The 19,288-nt window shown below is 56.3% G+C and overlaps 1 protein-coding gene across 3 annotated transcripts; it reads left to right on the forward strand.

Annotated features, from left to right (window-relative positions):
- The first annotated feature begins 1,131 nt into the window (after positions 1 to 1,131).
- On the forward strand, positions 1,132 to 19,144 carry HSPA12B (heat shock protein family A (Hsp70) member 12B). Of its 3 annotated transcripts, XM_019733771.2 has the most exons (15): positions 1,154 to 1,269; positions 3,354 to 3,475; positions 5,948 to 6,033; positions 6,121 to 6,180; positions 7,954 to 8,051; positions 9,062 to 9,186; positions 11,691 to 11,877; positions 12,228 to 12,332; positions 12,636 to 12,752; positions 14,628 to 14,802; positions 15,681 to 15,767; positions 16,209 to 16,313; positions 16,407 to 16,665; positions 17,033 to 17,136; positions 17,704 to 19,144. In XM_019733771.2, exons 4-15 carry the CDS (start codon positions 6,138 to 6,140, stop codon positions 18,363 to 18,365), a joined length of 2,067 nt encoding a protein of 688 aa, XP_019589330.2. In that variant the 5' UTR covers positions 1,154 to 1,269; positions 3,354 to 3,475; positions 5,948 to 6,033; positions 6,121 to 6,137; the 3' UTR covers positions 18,366 to 19,144. The 3 variants fall into 3 exon arrangements, with proteins under 3 accessions (XP_019589328.2, XP_019589330.2, XP_019589331.2); XM_019733769.2 differs by lacking the exon at positions 3,354 to 3,475 and having other exon boundaries at positions 1,132 to 1,269; XM_019733772.2 differs by lacking the exons at positions 3,354 to 3,475; positions 5,948 to 6,033 and having other exon boundaries at positions 1,157 to 1,269.
- The last annotated feature ends 144 nt before the right edge of the window (positions 19,145 to 19,288 follow it).

Consider the following 19,288-nt stretch of genomic DNA (forward strand, 5'->3'; position numbering starts at 1 on the left):
AGGTGGGCAGAGGAGACATACAACTCCAGGGCAGAAAATGGCCCCTGCAAAGGTTTGGCGTGGGGAGCAGCTATGATGTTCAAAGAACTATGGGGACCTTGTCTGGGGAGGAGGTTGGGGAGCAGATGGGAGGCCAGCTCCCCTAGCACAGAGAGACAGGTTGATAAGCAACTTTTGGCTCCCATCCCACTGGTGTCCAGCTTGAGCCTCTGTGGGGGCACGCTGGGCAGAGAAAAAGGGTCCCCACTTCAGGCCATGCCAGAACCAGGAGGTGGGGGGGCACTCTAAGTCAGCTGCCTTACAGGGGCCTGGCAGAAGGGGGTCTCCACCCTGCAAACCCCCTGTTTGAAGGCCACGTCCCAGCATCCCTAAGAGGACCTGGGTTAGGACAGGAATAAGGCTGTGAGACCTCACAGGAAAGGGGCTGCGTGCTCCTCGCCAAGGCAGGATGAGTTCGGAGTGACTCCCTTGCCAGGAGTGGGTCTCCAGCTCGTGAGAACTCTTCCCTCGCTGCCCCAAACTTCCACAAGGACAGAGCTAGGCCCCAGACCCGAGGGCCTGCCTTCACCCTCAATTAGGCCTCTTCTCTGACTCTTGGAGACCAGGCTAGGGATCACAGGGGTGTGGTCTGGGTCAAGGGCCTGGAGGGGTCTGGGACAGGGTGCTGTGAGAAGTCTGGGGCAGGCCCTCCCGCCCCAGCAGCTAGGCTCTCACAGACAGGCTGGTTTAGGCAGAGCCCCGAGGTGGGTCTGTTGGGCCGGCAGGGGAGCCCCTCCACAGCTGAGCCGCAGGAGGCCAACGAGGGGTCTGGAATTCCTCTTCCCCTCCCTCCACCTCCCCTCCTCACCCTTCTCCCTCCCTCCCCAGCCACCCTTTCCACCCCCCCACCCCCCCACCCCGCCCCCCGGCCTGCTCCGGAGCGGGGAGGCGCAGTAGGGGCTGCCCGGCCGCCAGGCAAAGGAGGGGCGCAGGGAGGGGCCCTGGACGCTGGGCCAAGCTGGGCCCCTCGGTGGAGGCCCCGCGCAGGCAGGCCCCGCCCCGGCCTCGCACATCTGGGCTGGGAGCGCGGGCCCACCCGGTGGCGCAGCCGGCGCGGCCATCCGGCCTGGGGGAGGGGGCGGCGGGCGGGGTGGGCGGTGCGGGGCGGCGGGCGCACGGCGCGGGGCTGGGCGCACGTCGAGGGCTGCGGCCACCGTTCAGGGCACGGCCACCGGCTGCGGGTCGCGATCAAGGTGGCCGGACAGAGGTCGCGCTGTCGGGAGGGCTAAGGTGAGTTCGGGGGCGAGGGGTTGCTGGGCTCCCAGAGAGGAGAAAGGCGCCGAGGTTAGCCATCCAGTCCTGGGTCCTGGGCTGTCGGCTGAGACACCACCACAAACTTCCTGAGCCCGGGAGAGGGCGGGGGCTGGTTAGGGACAGACTTGCAAGCCCCTCTCTCCAGCGAGGGCTGCAGGTTCAGGAAGGAAATTGGGGCAGCGATTATGGGCTCCCATCCGGGCTTTGGGACCCCACACACGCTCTGCGGAGGGTGGGGGTGCTGGAGAGACTCCTGTGCTGTGGGATGGCGGGGCTGGTGTGGGCCTGAGGGCTGCTCCAGGGGGCCAATTTGTGGAGGACACGGTAGCTAGGGATTAAGTGTGTGTGTGTTTGGGAGGCATCTTGGGTGGGGGTCCCAGGGTCTGTGATCCTGGAAGTTCTAGAGTGGCTGGGTGGCCAGGGTGCCAGTTTCAGACTGGACTAGCCTGTGACTAGGGAACTCTAGTTTCTCTCTGTGAAGCCAGCTTGGGGGTCCAGGTGGGCTGGGGTCTGGGTTCTGGGCTCCCTGCAGGGCAGTGGAACCTGTCTGTGAAACAAGCTTGTGTGGGGAAAAAAGACTGGGAGTAAACTCTAAAATATGGACTCCTTCTGAGAGCAAAGGCAGCCCTGGAGCCCCAGAATATAGGGAGGTGATGGGGAACCAGTGGACAGAGGATGGGAGGGGCTTCAGGGCCTGGGCTGTGTGGGACAGAGGTTGTTTATGAACTGGCTGCTCCCATGATGAGGACCCACCGAGGTGGGGCAGGATGTATGGAAAGGAAAGTTAAGGACAGGAGGGGCCTCAGGAGGCCATTTCTGTCACCCTTGCCCCAGCCTCCCCACCCTGCAGCTTCCCACTGGTCCCTCTCCTGGGGGACTTCTCTCCAGAGACAGACTGAAGCAGCCCTTTGGGATCTCTGATCTGTCCCTTTGGCCCCGGTTGGCTCAATCTCTGGCTTGGACGAAAGCGTGTGGCCTCCCTTTGCCTGCTGACAGAGTTCCATTAAAGTGCCAGCAGCATGCTGAGCAGAGAGCAGTGGGTGGGAGAGGCTGGGTCCCAGTGTAAGGCAGCCTATGGGGGAGAGAGGGGAAATGTAAAGATCTGGGTGGGTTCTTTGTCCTAACAGGCAGAGGACAGGTATGTGCAGAGCCCTGAAATCCAGCAATACCCCTTGCCCCCAGTATGTGGGGGGGGGGAAGCGAGGGGGCATAAGTACCCAGCTTTAACACCCCCACCCCAGGAAGAGATCTTCAGAGAATTCTCTCCAAAAGACAAGAAACCCCAGGTTTTTGTGAGTCTGGGGATATCTGGGATGGGAATCTCCGGTTTTGAGTCCCGACTCAGCCACACCCTGTCCTGGTCCCCAGACCTGTCAGGAGTCAGAGTGAAACTGAAGATTAGAGGTTGATACAAGGTCAAGGGCTAGGGGTCCTCTGTCCTTGGGCAAGGATAGGGATGAGTCCATGGGCAGGGTTAAGGATCTGTCTGTGGGTAGGGTCGGGGTCAGGCTGGTTTAGCCTGTGCTTATAGCCAGGAAATGAAGTTACTTTCTGTGTAAATCAAACTACCCCACCCAATTATTCTCAAACCCATAAGCATTAGCAGTCTGAAATTAGTGGGCCCCTAGGGCAGGATCTGTCTCCTCCCGTTTCCAACTGTGGACTCTGCCCAAGACATAATTTTTGGGAGCTGAGGTTGTCCTGAGCCCCACGGTCAGCACTCTCCTTAAATGTTTCTGGGTGTGTGTGCATGGTGAAGGAAGTCCCAAAGACAGATAGATGGGGCTGCTACCCCCCTTTTACTTCCACCTATCAAGGAATCAGCAGGATCCTCTTTCTTTAACAAATTGATTCTGGTCCTCCTGCCCTCCCTAAAGAAAGAAGAATGACTAGAATAAAAGTCTCAATAAGACCAAAATCTTCTAACGAGAGAAAATTCAGAATCCACAACACGATGGTAAAGAACACTGCGCACATCTGTCCAACTCCCTGCCTTTATCAACAACCTTTTTTTACCTGGACTTGATCCTCATAAGTCCTTTGTGTGAACCATTTTGCAGGAAAGGCACTGAGGCATAGACAGGCAACAGGATGCATGCCAGTCAAGTGCCATAACAAGCCCTTGCCAGCCCTGAGACCCCAGTGGAGGGCACTCCGTGAATCACACACTCAGAGATGGCAGGTAACCGAACCAGCTTCAGACAGCTGGGGAGATTACAGGCATCCAATGTGGATGTGGAATCCAACTTAGAGTGATGACTCCTGACTCTTTTTTTCCTGGTGGTTCTAGATTGTTTCTCCTCCAGACATAAGAGTCTTGGTCCAAAAAAGCCATTCATTCCTTCAACAGTGTTTCCCCAGCACTTAGCTCAGAACCCCACACAAAGAAATGCTCAATAAGTTTTTGCTGAAGAATTGAAACAATGTACAAACAGGGCTGCCAGCCTCCCCCTTGTGGCCTTGATCCAACCTGTGCTGGTAAATATTTTACAGTCAACTCTTCAAGAGGGACAAAACCCCATTTTGTAGTGTTTGCCAATTTCTGTGGTGTAAATGCTCCCACCGTGGCTGATTGAAAGCTGCCAATGTGATATCAGTGAGTTCAGAATTGGGAAGAGATGCACAGAATCAGTTCTTGCCCGCTGGTGGGAACCAGCTCTCCAGCGCGCCCCTCCATCACCCTGAGCTGGGCTCCTGTCCCTGGATCTCAAGGCCCATACCCACCCTCTCTATTTGCTTTTCCTTTTCTCAGTATCACCCAGCTAGCAGCTCTATGAGTGCCAACGACCAGGCCCTATCTTTCCCCTGATTCTGATTCCTGGGCATCCAACTGTGCACCTCCAATGACAGCAAGATTGAGTGTGTCTGGAAATCTCCGTGGTGCTGGCCCTGCAGGGGTATCCTGGACATGTATGGGTGTCTGTGCATGACAGGACGGGGTTGTGTGAACTGTGAGTGAGCAAGGGTGTGTACATGGGTGTGTTCTGCCTGCGTTCTGTTAGCAAAACTTCCTGACCAGTCAGTCCACTGACTACAGAGAGGGAGTAGGCTCTGGGCAGCCCCCAGTTTTGTTTAGAGGGACCGCCATGTGCACTGAGGACCGTGGCATTGGTGATCCGAAGACTGGCCCAAGGACAGTTGAGCACACTTCTCAAACTTGAATGTGCACCAACCCCCTGGGGATCTTGTTAAAATGCAAGTTCTGACTCAGCAGGTCCGAGGCAGGGGCTAAAGCTCTGCATTTCTAACAAGCTCCCAGAGGATCCGATGCTGCTGTCCTGAGACCACACTGAGTAACGGAGCTGTTGACCTGTAGGACTGTGTCTCTAACCTGGGCCGCAGAACGTCACCAACACAAGTTCAAGTTCCTCCCATCTTAGAAAAGAAAACCCTTCCTCCCCTCCTCAAGCTTTAAGTTCCTTCAGTGATTGCCTGCGAATCAGCTCCTGATCCCAGCCACCTTCCTGGAAGTGCGAGCTAGCCCCACTCTCTTACCCTCTGTTTGCTCCTCACCTAGGCTTACCTGCCACCCACCCCATTTCCATCATTCCACCAAAATGCGTCCCTGGACCATTCATACAGGCGTTTCCAGTCTCATCTAACCACCTCTAGAGGCATTTAGCCTCACGCCTTTCTCTTACCAAGATCTTCATGAAACCATAGCAGGCATCTCGGTCTCCTCAGCGAGCCCACTTTCCACTAATCCACATTTGTGTGCAGGTTCTCCTCACTTCCTTTCTCCCACTCTACTCTCTGCCAAGCCTCGCATGACAATGACCCCCAAACACACATCTCCACTTCAGCTTCTCCCTGACTTCTAGATTATATATCCTCTGGCTTTCTGTCCTTGCTCTGTCCTTTCAGCAGTTTCAGAACTGCACTCAGAACATTGCCCCTTTTCCCCTGCCAGCCTGCCCTTCTCCAGTATTCTTCATCTCACCATCCATCTCCTCGCCTGAATCAGAGAATGTCATCCTTGACACCTTCTTCCTCATCCCCCACATCCAATCCAGTCATCCTCCATCAGCCCTGTTGGTTTTAACCTCTAACAAGTCTCAAGACACACAGCCATTGAGCTCCTGCTTCCATGTTGTCCCACTCTAAGCCACCCCCCCCACACCCCCCGCCCCCCCCCCACCCCGTGCAGCCAGAGGGACTTTTGAAAATGAAATTTAGTCATGCCCCCACCTCCACTCCACCACTTCAAACCTTTCAAGATTTGCAGTTGTCCTTCATGTAAAACCAAATCTAAACTAGGGTCCTCAGGGGCCTGCCTGCAGGGTCAGGCCAGCCAGCCCTCTCTGCAGCCTTACCATGCTCCCTTTTCTGCCCCACTTGTATCCAGCTGTGACCTTGAAAGCATCCTTTGGAATCTCAAATTCACTTGGGTGATTATCTGGTTATAACCAGCTTTCCCACTAGGCTGTGGGCCCTCGGGGCAGGGACAGTGTCTCTGGGTCTCTAACGGCCCCCAGCGTCTGGCACAGAATGGGTACTGACAACATTTAGGAGCATCCAACAAAGCAACTGTTAATACCTTTTTGAGACAAGCTGGACCTGTGCGACTGAGCATTAGATGAGATTAAGGAATTACTATTAATTTTGTTACACATGATAATGGTGTTGTGGTGACGTTTTTTGTGTTTTTTTTTAGGTCTTTATCTGTTGGAGAGACACTGAAGAATTTATAGGTGAAACAATATAACATCTGGGATTTGCTTCAAAGCACTCCAGCCAAAAGTAAATAAATAAAATAAATAAACATTCAATGAGGGAACAAAGGAACAAATAAAAGCCATTCTTCTGCTTGTCTGTTCCTGTTCACAGCCACAGGGCCTGCAAAGATGCTGGCTGTCCCGGAGCTGGGCCTGCAGGGACTGTACATCGGTAAGACCCCCTCATCTCGGCACTGAGCCATCATTCCACTTGCTCCAGCACTGAGATTCACCCCAGGCTGTCCACGGGAGCCTTTCCCAGAGAGGTTCCTGAGTGTGTGTGTGTGTGTGTGTGCAGGGAGGATTGGTGCACACAAGACTGCATGTGAGTGTAGGTGCACATGTGTGTACAGAACACATCCATTTGCAGTACCCCCTGCATGTCTATTAGTGTGTGTGCGCAGAGCAGGTCTGTGTGCGCAGGACATACTGTGAATGTGTGTATGTGTCTGTTTGCCTGTGGGCAGGTCTGTGCACAGGGCCTTGTATGAGAGTGTGTATGTCTGCAGGTGGGTCTGTGTGCACAGAATTCTCTGTGTGTGTGCCTGTGCATCTGCCCGTGGCCTGATCTGAAAGCAGGCTCCGGGTTCTCTGCAGGGGTGGGAGGCCAGGAGGCAGGAGGGACACTCCTCAGGAAGTCCACTCACAAAGACCTGGCGGGCCGGGCCTTCCTTCCTGCCTCCCTTCCCAGGCTCAAGCCACAGCAACTTGGCCCCTCAAACTGGAGCTGGTGGCAGGGCCCAAGGCCACGCTGGCTGCCTGAGAAAAGGGAGCCCTGGGGGTGTGACTGTCATGTCCCTATCCCTCCAGCATTCAAGACAGACTCCAGCCCTGTCCAGGCACTTTCTAGAGTCCCCCTCATAGCTGGGCCCTCACATGTGACCCCAAGGCCAGGAAGGGCTGGGACCTGTTAGGGCCACAGGGCAGGGCAGACACTGAGGGAGCGTAGGCTCTGGCCCTGGCTCAGCCTGCAGCCAGACAGACCAGTTTGCTTTGTCTATGGTTCTTCACACCAGACTCCATCAGCCTCCCAGTCCCCATGTGTGAATCTCAGGGAACCCCAGTCTCCCTCACAGGGGCCTTTGCAAAAGCTAGTGTGGTGGTGACAGGCCAGCAGCCCACACCTGGGGTATATCTAGCCAGGCAGTCCCCTGAGCTGCCTGAGTCTCCAAACCAGGTTTTAGGCTGCTTTCCAGGGGCTGCACTGCTTCCTCCCACCAAAGGTCCAGCTCAGTCCTGGGCCTGTGAGAGGATCTCAGTTGGGCCTCCTGCCCCGCCAGTGCTGGCTGCAGCTGTATGTGTGTTGTATGTGTGTGTGTGTAGTGGGGGAGCCTTGAGACCCAACTGCCTAGTGTTGTGGACACCCCTCAGCTCCGGGCTAGGCTAGGGGAGTTGCTGCTCCACCTTGATCCTCACCAGACAGCCAGCTGGGCCTGTCCTTGGCCCTTGGTGGGGAAGGGAGGGGGGCTACGCCCTCAGGTTCTGATTAGAACCATGTGGCTGAACTCTAGGGAGCGGGGAGCAGTTAGGTCTATAGTTCCCCCACCTTTTCTGGTTTCTCCACCCTCCACCCCACCCCAGGAGCTTACCTGCCCCATTTCTTCTGCCCTTCTGTCTCTGGATTCAGTCTCCCTGGCCCCCACAACACTTCTGTCTCTCCCCTCTGCTGCTCTGTTTGAGAGGTGCTGGGGGAGACCGACAGGAGTCCCAGGTGAGGCATAGGTTATCCTCCAGAGATGGTTGCCTCTAACTGATAATGGGCCCTCAGCCTGCCCCTGCCTCAGTCACATCCTTCATCCCCACCCACTCAGTTAATCCCCCTTCCCCAGCAGGGCACCCCTTGCCTTAGCCCAGCCAGGACTGATGGGAGAGCTTCCCAGGCCTGGGGCCCAGCCACCAGCCCCCTACCCTGACTGTGCCACAGTGATTTGCCCTCTCTTTGCAGGCTCCAGCCCAGAGCGGTCCCCCATTCCCAGCCCACCCGGCTCCCCAAGGACCCAGGAGAGCTGTGGCATTGCTCCTCTCACACCCTCGCAGTCTCCAGTAAGCCAAGTGGGAATCTGGGTGGTATGGAGGGGGTGGTGCTTCAGAGAACGAGGCCTGGTGTCTGGCAGAGTCCTGGCAGGGCCTGACCTGTGCTGAGTGCCCCCCTGCCTCTGTCCCAGCACACTCCAGTCATGCCCCCCCACAGAAGGGTTAACCTCAGGTGACCTTGGACAACAGGGGTAACAATTGTAATGAGGTGAGCTCCACATACTACCTCCCAAACACCACCCTTACAGGAGACAAACAGGAGCCGTTGTAGCTAGCCAGCCTGGGGCAGGTAGACTTCTGAGCATATCGATTTTTAGGGTCCTCAAAGCACTGGGCCTCCCAGAGTTGCTCCCCCTTCTGTCAACTACGGCCCCACCTGAATACAAGTTATATCTGGGGAAGAAGAGATATGTTGCTAAAAAATAGTTTGGAAATTACTAGCTTGAAGTATCTTGGACATAACCCTCCCCTAAGCTCCCTGGGTCACCCCACCCCAGATGGCCTCACTCTAGTGATTCAGCCTAGTAACCCTCTTGTTCTCAGGGAGCCCGGGCCTGGTCTGGGAGAAGGTAGGGACTATTCTGGGCACTTGCATTGGACCTCTCTTCTCTGCCACAAAACTAACAGTCTGGTTGTGTTGCTGTGGCCACAAAGATCAAGAGGGTCAAACATACACAGGTCCATGTGCTATGAAGCTGCCAGGAGGAGCATAATTGCTCCCAGCTGGCCCCAGCTGTGAGATGGTGTGAGATGGGGGTGGGGCACAGGCAGTGCAGACAGAAGTGGGCAGAGAACCAGAAGCAAGAAAGCAGGAACTTGAGCCAAAAGCTGCACAGGGCTATCTGAGAGGCATCTCCAGGGCTCAGCCTGGAGCCTGGGAAGGGAGGGGAGCCCAGGCTGGCAGGTGTGGGGGGGTGGACCAGGGCTGTCTGGACCACAGCCAGGGGAGGGGCAGGGCTCCCATGTGCAGTGAGCCTGGCCCTTGGGCTGCTCCCTGATTCTAGGTCTTGTACTTGCAGAAGCCTGAGGCCCGAGCCCCTCAGCAGGCCCAATTCTCCGTGGTAGTGGCCATCGACTTCGGCACCACATCCAGTGGCTATGCCTTCAGCTTTGCCAGTGACCCTGAGGCCATCCACATGATGAGGTGAGGGCAGCTGGGCTAGGAGGTGGGGCTAGGGCAGTTGTCCTCACACCCTGGGATGGGCCTGGTCCCAGAAGTACTGTCACTGAGGAGACATGGGGTATGCTCAGAGCTCCTTCCACCCCTAGTCTGGGCTTTCTGCTGAGGCAAGAAGTTTGAAGATGGCCCCATACCTGGGCCCCCAGCCTCAACTGGAGCAGCTCCCTGTACTCTGCAGGAGATGCTGGGCTCTATTTTTAACTTTTTAAAAATGTATTCAGATAAACATACAATAAAATAAACAAATCTCTTTCTGGGCTTGCACACACACAATATATGCATATATATGTGGGTGTTTTTTTTAACTTATTCTTTTTATTTTTTAAATTTTTATTGGAGAATATTGGGGAACAGTGTGTTTCTCCAGGGCCCATCAGCTCCAAGTCAAGTTGTCTTTCAGTCTAGTGGAGGGTTCAGCTCAGTTCCAAGTCCAGGCACCGTTTTCAATCTTTAGTTGCAGGGGGCGCAGCCCACCATCCCATGTAAGAATTGAACCAGCAACCTTGTTGTTGAGACTCACGCTCTAACCAACTGAGCCATCCGGCCACCCCAACATATATATGATTTTTTTTTTAATTAAAAGTGGATATCACTCAATTTGCCTTGTTTTAAACTTTCAACATTATTTTGTAGACATTTCATGTCAATACATAGAGCTACCACTTTCTTTTAACAGTTGCATAGTACTCCACAGTAAGGATGTGTCATAATTTACCTGTTCTTCTACTGATAGTTTTTTTTTGGGGGGGGGCAGTTTCCTCTAATTTTTCACTATTACAAACAGTGCTGCAACGAACCTCCTTCCTTGAAAACTTGTGCTGGGATTTCTATGGGGTAGATTCCTAGAGGCAAATTCCTGGGTCCAGCATCTCAAATGAAAAACAAGGATGTAAAGTATCAGATAGTTAACTGAGTTGACAAATCACACCGTTGTCGGAAAGAGGTGTTCGAAAAATCCATTCTGATGTTCAAAGAAATGTTCAAACAAAACATTTGGTTGGAACACTCCCTCCAGGCCTCCAGACCTGATCCTTTGAACGTATTTTAGTGGGGCTGCAACCAGTAGGTGGAGCTATAGAAGACGCCAAAGTTCCCAGCCCAAACTGGCACGGAAGATTAGGGGGTTTCCCTAGGGTCTGGGAGGCTAGACGGAAGGGTGGATGGAGAGACAGACAGAAGGATCACTGCGCCAAAGATACAAGGACTTGACCTTTGTAAACTCAGACTGCCCTTCCCCTTTTTCTGCTCCCTTCACATCCACATGAGGCCACAAAGACTCTGGGCATTTACAGCCCTCTAGGAGTCAGCAGCTGAGGCCATGCTGGGGCCGAAGACACATGAAGGGACACTGTCTCTATCCTGTGGAGGTGATAGTCATAAGAAGTCACTGGGGGACATCCTGGCCTCCTCCCAAGCCCTCCCCACCCCTGGCAGCCACCAAGTCCCGTCATTCCTGTCTCTGATATCTCTGGAGTACCCATCCACTTCTCTCAATGGCCACCAGCCCTAAGTTCAACCCCACCCTCTCTCACTTGGATGGTTTTTCTTTTCTGGCCTCTCTCCCCTCCAGTCTGTCCCCATGTCATGCCTCTTCACTCCCCAACTTAAAACCCACCAAGATAGAATTCTGATATGGCATTTGATGTTCTTCCTTAGCTGTCCTTAACACTCCTGTATTTTCTCCTGCTCATATTGAGCCAACCTACAGCTAGTTCTCCTGCTCTTTCACACCTCTAAGCATTTGTACATGCTGTTCCTTCTGCCTGGATTCCCAGTTCCTTCCCCAAGAGGCTGCAGTGGTGAACAGAGGGGTCAAGGCACCAGGGAAAGCAGAGGAAGAACAGGAAGGATTTCCCAGGCCAGTGAACTGGGCAGGAAGTTCTGGGTGAAGGTCCAGATGCACCTGTGAGGAGGGAGGTTTGGAATCTCTTTCAGGTTTGAGGGGACCTGCCAGAGGTGCAATCAACTGAAGCGTAGCTGCTGAGGTGGGCCAGATTGGAATGTCATGTATGCTTTGAAGGAGCTTGGCTGTGGAAGACGGCCTAGAGGAGGGCAAACCAGCTGGCTGAGAGAAGGACTCTGGTAGGGTGCTGGAGAGACACCAGGAAGCCAGACCCAGGAAGATGGATGGATGATGGCTTGCTGCTGTGTGTTTAAGGTGCAGGGAGGCAAAGTCAAGTGGTATACCTCATGGGAGTGGGAGCTGAGAATGTTGGATGGATCCTTTGGTCCCATAGATAGGGAGGATCCCAAGAGCAGCACTCATGGAGATTTAAGTGGATGCCAAACACCATCTTCACAAAACCCTAAGAGGCAGGTACTATTATTGTTTCCATTTTACAGATGGGAAAACAGACGGGGGGAGGCTTAGTGGCCTACCAAGGTCACACAGCTCATCCCAGAGCCATCACCAACCCCACCAAGGGAGGTTTGCTGCTCACCCCACTGATAGCCCTTCCTCTCCGCAGGAAATGGGAGGGCGGGGACCCAGGTGTGGCCCACCAGAAGACGCCCACCTGCCTGCTGCTGACTCCGGAGGGCGCCTTTCACAGCTTTGGCTACACCGCCCGCGATTACTACCACGATCTAGACCCTGAGGAAGCGCGGGATTGGCTCTACTTCGAGAAGTTCAAGATGAAAATCCACAGCGCCACTGTGAGTCACATTGCGGCTCAAGACCGGCCGCAGCCAGGGGGCGGGGCCAGGAGGGGAGAGGCGGGGCTAATGGAGGTGGGCAAAGTTAAAAGGTGAGGAGGGGCGGGATGGAGGAGTGGCTAAGGGGGCGGAACTTAGAAGTAAGGAGATTGAAGCGGGTGGAGGAGTGCGGTTAGAGGAGCGGGGAGGTAAAGAAGGGCTGGGGACAGAACTATTGTGTGATTGGAGCCAGAGTGGGATGATGCCAAAGAAGGGAAGCACCAGGAAATAGGGAGATTTTAAGAGAGAGGTCGTCCGGAAATGGGGGCAGAGCTATGGCCGCCTGCAGAGTCACCCTGTGTCCCTGCCAGGATCTCACCTTGAAGACCCAGCTGGAGGCAGTAAATGGAAAGAAAATGCCTGCCCTGGAGGTGTTCGCCCATGCCCTGCGCTTCTTCAAGGAGCACGCCCTTCAGGTGCACTGCCCCATCCCTGCAGACGGGGGATCACCCCCAGACCTACCTTTCCCCTCAGCCCATTCCCTGCCCATCTGATGGGCAGCCACGGTTAGATGTCATCTCCAATCCCCAGACTTCCTGTCTGGTACAGCCTGTGCTGTCCCTACAGGTGTTGGTGGAGGGGGGAATGTTAAGGATTTTTCCAGTTCTGCTGGGAAGTCCTTCCTGAGGCTTGATTAGTTTCAACAGCTCCCACTGAGGGCTGGAGACACCCCCCTAACCCAAGCCAGATGTTCCCCTCACTGTCCCCTCTTGCTCCAGGAGCTGAGGGAGCAGTGCCCATCGCTGCCAGAAAAGGACACTGTGCGCTGGGTGTTGACGGTGCCCGCCATCTGGAAACAGCCCGCCAAACAGTTCATGCGGGAGGCTGCCTACCTGGTGAGGCCTGCAGGCGAGCAGTGGACGTTGCTCTGGAGGGCCACAGAGATGGTCCCATATCCTCATTCACCCCACCACTACTTGGGACCACAGAGTCATAGTGTAAAGACCTCCAGTCTTCCCCTGCTGGGCATTTTGGAGGGTTGTTGCCACCAGAAGGGGGGTGGGCCTGCAGGAACAGAGGGCTGAGGGACCCAGGTACAGCCCAGGCCAGCTTAACCTGTCTTAAGTCAGGTTTCCCAGAAGCAGAGCCCAAGATGGGGATTCTTGTGCATTGGTCTACTGAAGAAGGGCTCTCAGGAGAAAGGGGGTGAGGGAAGCAGGACAGGAGAAAAAGCTGAGCAAGGATGTGGTCTCATCTGGAGTCTAGCCTCAGCCTGATCCCATGGAGAGCTCTGGAGGGAAAGTTGTACCGCGAAGTTGGCTAGTGAGGTAAAGGGGCTAGCTTTTTGTGCATCCATATCAGTGTGTCACTGGTTGCTGAGGTTGGCGGGGGGACCTCTTCAAGCAAAGTGGTTCCCATTTGGCTGAGGGCAATTCTGCAGAGAAGGGTGCAGCTGTGAGCCAACACTCCCAGTAGCTGGGCAGGGCACCGAGAACGTCCATTTTGGCCTGCATCCGTATTTTCAGGAGCACCACCACCACCATGGCCACTGTAAGTTCTTGAGCACAGGAAATAGGACTATGAAACTAAGGAGGGAGGTGATCTGGGCCAATGTTTGCAGATTTTCCTACCATAAGAAATACAAGTCTGGAGAAAGGATGGGTGTAGCTCAGGCACCCCCCTCTCCAGTGAAGATGTGGGGAGAAAGAGGGACACAGACTTCCAGAGCCAGACTCATTGCTTGTTCCTGCCTCTGGGGCCTTGGGGGACACCATCGGACCTACAAAAGGGATCTCGGGCTTGCCTATAGAGCCCTTGGAGGACACCGTGGGCCAGGCATGCCCTAGGTGCCTCTTGCTTGTCACTAGAAGGAGCTAACCCTGAGCTTAGTGGGCATCTCCCTGCAGAGACCATGATGAAAGCAAAGCTGTGCCCAGCCAGAACAACCCCCACCACCACCGTAGTGCCCCTCCCAGTGCTGGTTTACCCATCCTGCTTCCTCCCACACTTCCCTGGCTGCCTGCTCAGGAAGGGCTGGCCCTGGGCAGGAAGTCTCAATACCCACCCATCCCCATGCCCCACCTGCTCAGAATCCAGGGAAACCCACAAAACCGTAAAGTACTTCCCATGGGGATCCCCTGTCCTAATGCAGGAAGTAACAGATCCGAAGTGTTTTTCTCCCCCCCAGCTGGCCTATTTTGGTGCCTGAAATTTCCCTGTTAAGAGTTTCCTTCCTCTTACATTAGATTCCCCAGGAACAAAGTTCTTCTGGGAGTGGGGAAGCCTGTGGCTACTGTCTGGACACCAGCTCAGTGGAGGAAGAGGGTTCAGTGAGCCAAAAGGTCACTGATCTCCTCTGATCGATGGTCTGCCCATTATGCCCTCTCCCTGCCTCACCCCCCACACATACTATGCTAGAGTCTCACTAATACCCTCAGCCAGTGCCCAGCTGACCGGCCCTACCCTGTGAAGGGGAACTTGCTGCAGCCCGGGCCACCTTGGACAGCTCAGATGGGCAAATCCCAGGTGCTCTAGGTTTTGATTATGTCTAGGGTCTCTTCCTGCTGGGCAACCCCATGGTGTCCTTGGCAATGGCCATACCCCTCCCCAGTCTGGTCACAATGTGGCTGTGAGACAGCTCCAACTTTGTGCAACATGGGTAGCGTGTGATAGGAGGTAGGAGCCCCACAGGCCCCAGTTGCCTGCCCTGGGTGCCATCTTAGGTGTGACAGCCCGTGGTGCTTCTGGCCCTGCCCACCACCCATCCCCAGGCTGGCCTGGTGTCTAGAGAGAATGCAGAGCAACTACTCATCGCCCTGGAGCCTGAGGCCGCCTCTGTCTACTGTCGCAAGCTGCGTCTGCACCAGCTCCTAGACCTGAGCAGCAGGGCCCCAGGCAGGGGGCGCCTGGGTGAGCGCCGCTCCATTGACTCCAGCTTCCGGCAAGGTGAGCCGCCTCCAGTGGTGGGCTTGGAGGCAATCGCTCTTGGAGAGTCAGAGGTCACTGAGACCAGAGTCTCAGCCACATCCAGCATGAAGGGGAGGCCCCCCTATTCTGGAGGAGCCCAAACTGGAGAGTAGAAACATCCCAGGTGGAGTTCAGTCTGAGGGAGGAGACACAGCCCTGAGCTGCGAGAGCCCAGTCTGAGGGCAGAAGTTTTACCCTGCCCTAGGGGCGCACTGTCTGAAGAGGGTAGTACTCAGCCCAGCCCTGAGTATGGGGGTCTAGGGAAACAGCCTCCCCTGGTCGGGGAGGGTGGTGCTTGGGTACTGACAAAGGAGACATCAGCCCCCACTCTGAGCCGATGGAGGAGGTCTTCAGGAGTTTTCCCCTAAACAGCCCCTGAATCAGCTGTCCCCCCCCCATATCAGCCCCAAGGTCCTGTTGCCAGGACCAGGCACTGAGACAGTCAAGATCAACTTTGTTCCCCACCCCCCGCCCCCATGCTATCTCCATGACTGGGTGAGGTTCCAAGTCCTGGGCTCCCAAATTCCCCTAAGACCTCCTCAGCACACACACAGCTCCTTCAAACCCTCTAACCTAGATTTTGCCACTGCCTGAGCCCTCCTGCATTAAGGGAAGGCTCCACAGCCAGAAATGCTTCCCCTCAGCTGTTGGTTACAGCACCTGAGATTATCCTATCATGTTTCTCTGGACTCTTTGGGGTTCAGCACTGCCCTCTCCCAGTTAGGAGTGGAGCAGCAGTTTCCAGGGCACTGGCTGCTCCAGGTGCTCATGGAAAGCATTGGCAGGAGGATGGAGATTGAGTGTTGTAGCTGAGGCACCTCCTAACCTCACTGTCTGGCTGTCCCTCAACCCCCCAGCCCGTGAGCAGCTGCGAAAGTCCCGCCACAGCCGTACATTCCTGGTGGAGTCGGGGGTCGGAGAGTTGTGGGCAGAGATGCAAGCAGGTGGGGCGACCGGGAGATGACGGGATATGTCTTGGGCCCTACGGGACACCATATACTGATGGGGGGTAAGGGAACATCAAGAAGTTGGCTCCAGCCCTTAGAAAGCCCTCCCTTCTCCATCCGCTGTACCTAACCTGGCAGCCTCCTCGGTCACCTGCATCCCCACCTCACTCGGCCACGCCCCTAACTCACGCCACTCGGGTTATCTTCCGATGGAGTTGCACAGCCCTGGACCATTTCCCCCCCACACACACACACACACCTTGTGCCTCTACCTGGTGGCTTGAGGTTCAAATACCTGAAGCCTCTCACACACCCCCACCACCGCAAGCAGGGCTGGGCACCTGGGGCTGGGCCAGAGGCTGGGTGACTCCGGAGAGGGCTCAGGGCTAAGGGTGCAAGGCAGGCTTCGAGTGTGTGTGCCCACACTGGCTGTCACAGGAGACCGCTACGTGGTGGCCGACTGTGGCGGGGGCACAGTGGACTTGACAGTGCACCAGCTGGAACAGCCCCACGGCACCCTCAAGGAACTCTACAAGGCGTCTGGTGAGTAGCCAGCGCCCTTGGTACCCAGCCCACCAATGCCTCCTAGCAGTGGGGTCTGCACTGAGGTACCCTTTGCTCCCTGCCCCACCCCAGGCGGCCCGTATGGCGCGGTGGGCGTGGACCTGGCCTTCGAGCAGCTTCTGGGCCGCATCTTCGGTGAGGACTTCATTGCCATCTTCAAAAGGCAACGGCCAGCAGCCTGGGTAGATCTAACCATCGCCTTCGAGGCCCGCAAACGCACTGCAGGCCCGCACCGTGCCGGGGCGCTCAACATCTCACTGCCTTTCTCCTTCATCGACTTCTACCGCAAACAGCGAGGCCACAACGTGGAGACTGCCCTGCGCAGGAGCAGGTGGGCGGGGCATCGCGGGCTCAAGCAGGGTGTGCACATGGGGAACGCCCCTACAAACAAGGGTGTGGGTCCCAGGGGCCAATGGGAGTGTGCCTAATCCGCCACTCGCGCACGTCAGGCCAGCTTCTTCGGCGGCAGGGGGAGGAGCAAGAGAATCATGGGCGGGGGTGGGTGGGGGGGGCGGAGGCCTGTCTCCACCCCGGGTCCACACACACACACACACACACACACACCAGCCAATGCGCCATGGGACCTCAAGCCTGCAACAGAAGCAGGCAAAAGCCCCTGAGAGAGGGGCTGGGATGACACAACGTGCTGTCAGTGCCCAGGACCCTGACCCATGGGTCTGTGCCCCCTTCGCCTACAGCGTGAACTTCGTGAAGTGGTCCTCACAGGGGATGCTCAGGATGTCTTGCGAGGCCATGAATGAGCTCTTTCAGCCCACAGTCAGCGGGATCATCCAGCACATAGGTGAGCACCTGAGCTCCGGTCCTCCACCCCCACATACACACCAGATGTGGGAATAACTCTCCCTATTAGTGCCTGGAAACCTCCACACCGCCATACTCTGGAACCAGACCCAGAATCATCTGGAACACCTGGAGGACGCAGTGCGTTGGGGATTAAGAGCTAGGAGGGATGATGTGTAGTCTTGCCAAGTTAAAGAATCTCTACTGCCTCTCTGAAGTATCTAGAGAGTGAGTACAATGTCGTGCACGCGGTAGGCAGTAGGCATTTAGCAGGTATAAATGTGTATCCTTTCAGGCCCTGCATGGCGGGGGTGGGGGGGAGAGGTGTAGTGTTGGCGAGGCAGAGCCCACGAGGATCTCCAGGAGCCCTCAGTGAAAGCGCTCAGTGTTTTTCTTCATCAGAACCGATAGACCATTTTATAGTTTAAATGGCTAGTTTCTAATTGCCAGGAGGGCACAGGCAGGTGAAGGGGAGGTGCCAGTGGCGGCATAATGGTGGCCTCAGTGGCTCACTCTCCCTCTCTTCCCCTTCCCTCCTCTTTACCCGCCTGTCCACCCCATCCTGCAGAGGCACTGCTGTCTCGGCCTGAGGTGCAAGGCGTGAAGCTGCTGTTCCTGGTGGGCGGCTTTGCTGAGTCAGCGGTGCTGCAGCACGCGGTGCAGACTGCACTGGGTCCCCGCGGCCTGCGCGTGGTGGTCCCGCACGACGTGGGCCTCACTATCCTCAAGGGTGCGGTGCTGTTCGGGCAGGCGCCGGGCGTGGTGCGGGTGCGCCGCTCGCCACTCACGTACGGTGTGGGCGTGCTCAACCGCTTCGTGCCGGGGCGCCATCCGCCAGACAAGCTGCTGGTCCGCGACGGCCGCCGCTGGTGCACCGACGTCTTTGAGCGCTTCGTGGCCGCAGAGCAGTCGGTAGCCCTGGGCGAAGAAGTGCGGCGCAGCTACTGCCCGGCGCGCCCTGGCCAGCGGCGCGTGCTCATCAACCTGTACTGCTGCGCCGCTGAGGACGCGCGCTTCATCACCGACCCCGGGGTGCGCAAGTGCGGCGCGCTGAGCCTCGAGCTCGAGCCTGCGCCTGCAGACAGCGGCCCCGACGCCGCCGGCGCGCCCGCAGGCCGCCGTGAGATCCGTGCCGCCATGCAATTTGGCGACACCGAGATTAAGGTCACTGCTGTCGACGTCAGCACCAATCGCTCAGTGCGCGCTGCCATCGACTTTCTTTCCAATTGAGGGCGCGCTGACGCGATGTCAGCCCCACTCTGCCCGTCCCCGCCTTTTGGTTCCGGGCTCTGGGGAGCCGGTAGGGGTGGAAGATGGGGGATGAACAATCGTCCTTGTTCTGATGTCAGAGCCCCTTATCCCTTTCCCTGCCCGGGGAGATGAGGTCGCAGGTGGGTGGATACGGACACATCCAGAGACTCTGGCTTTGGGATTGGGCCCTGCCAAAGACAGGTCTAGGAGACTGGGCGCGTACACAGGGAACATGTGACTTGGAAGGCAGCATGTACCAAAAGATTGGGCCCGGCCTGAACTGGGGGTGGGGTGGGTGTGGGGGGTAGGGGCAGCAGCAGGTGGTTTGCAGGGCCTGGGACTGAAGGGCCAGTGCACTGATTGTGGGCTCAGCTCACACAGGCAGGCGGGCAGAGCAATGCTGTGCCACAGAAAAATGACTGGAAGCAGACACGAGGGACATGGGCAGTAGGACCTTCCTGGACGCGGTGCTGACCACCCAAGTATGACTGTTAACTGTAGACTGGGCAGCAGACTAGTGAGGGTACAGGGTGAAGGCACTTATGAAGGGATGTGGGGGTAGCATGCTGGGGGATGGGCTTTCCTTCAGGAGAGATGATCCACTCAAACCCTATCCCAGCGACAGAAAGGGGGCAGTAGGGAGGACAGAGAACAATGAGGACTGGTCTCAAGTGTGCCATTATGCCCTCCCATTACATGCAACAGCCCTCCCTGCTCAAGAACACTAAGGTGGCAATAAAGCATTTATGTTCAAGGTAGAGCCATAGCTTGCTGGTACCACACAAGAGGGGATGGACCCCAGTAGTGTAGTGGAAGGGGCCTGGGTTCCAGAAAGAAGGGAGGAAGCTTTCAGCTGTGGAGGGGGCTGGGAACTGACCAGAAGGGGGTGCTGTTGTTTCCCT

This window comes from Rhinolophus sinicus, linkage group LG13 (genome assembly GCF_036562045.2).
Source record: "Rhinolophus sinicus isolate RSC01 linkage group LG13, ASM3656204v1, whole genome shotgun sequence".
Taxonomy (NCBI): domain Eukaryota; kingdom Metazoa; phylum Chordata; class Mammalia; order Chiroptera; family Rhinolophidae; genus Rhinolophus; species Rhinolophus sinicus.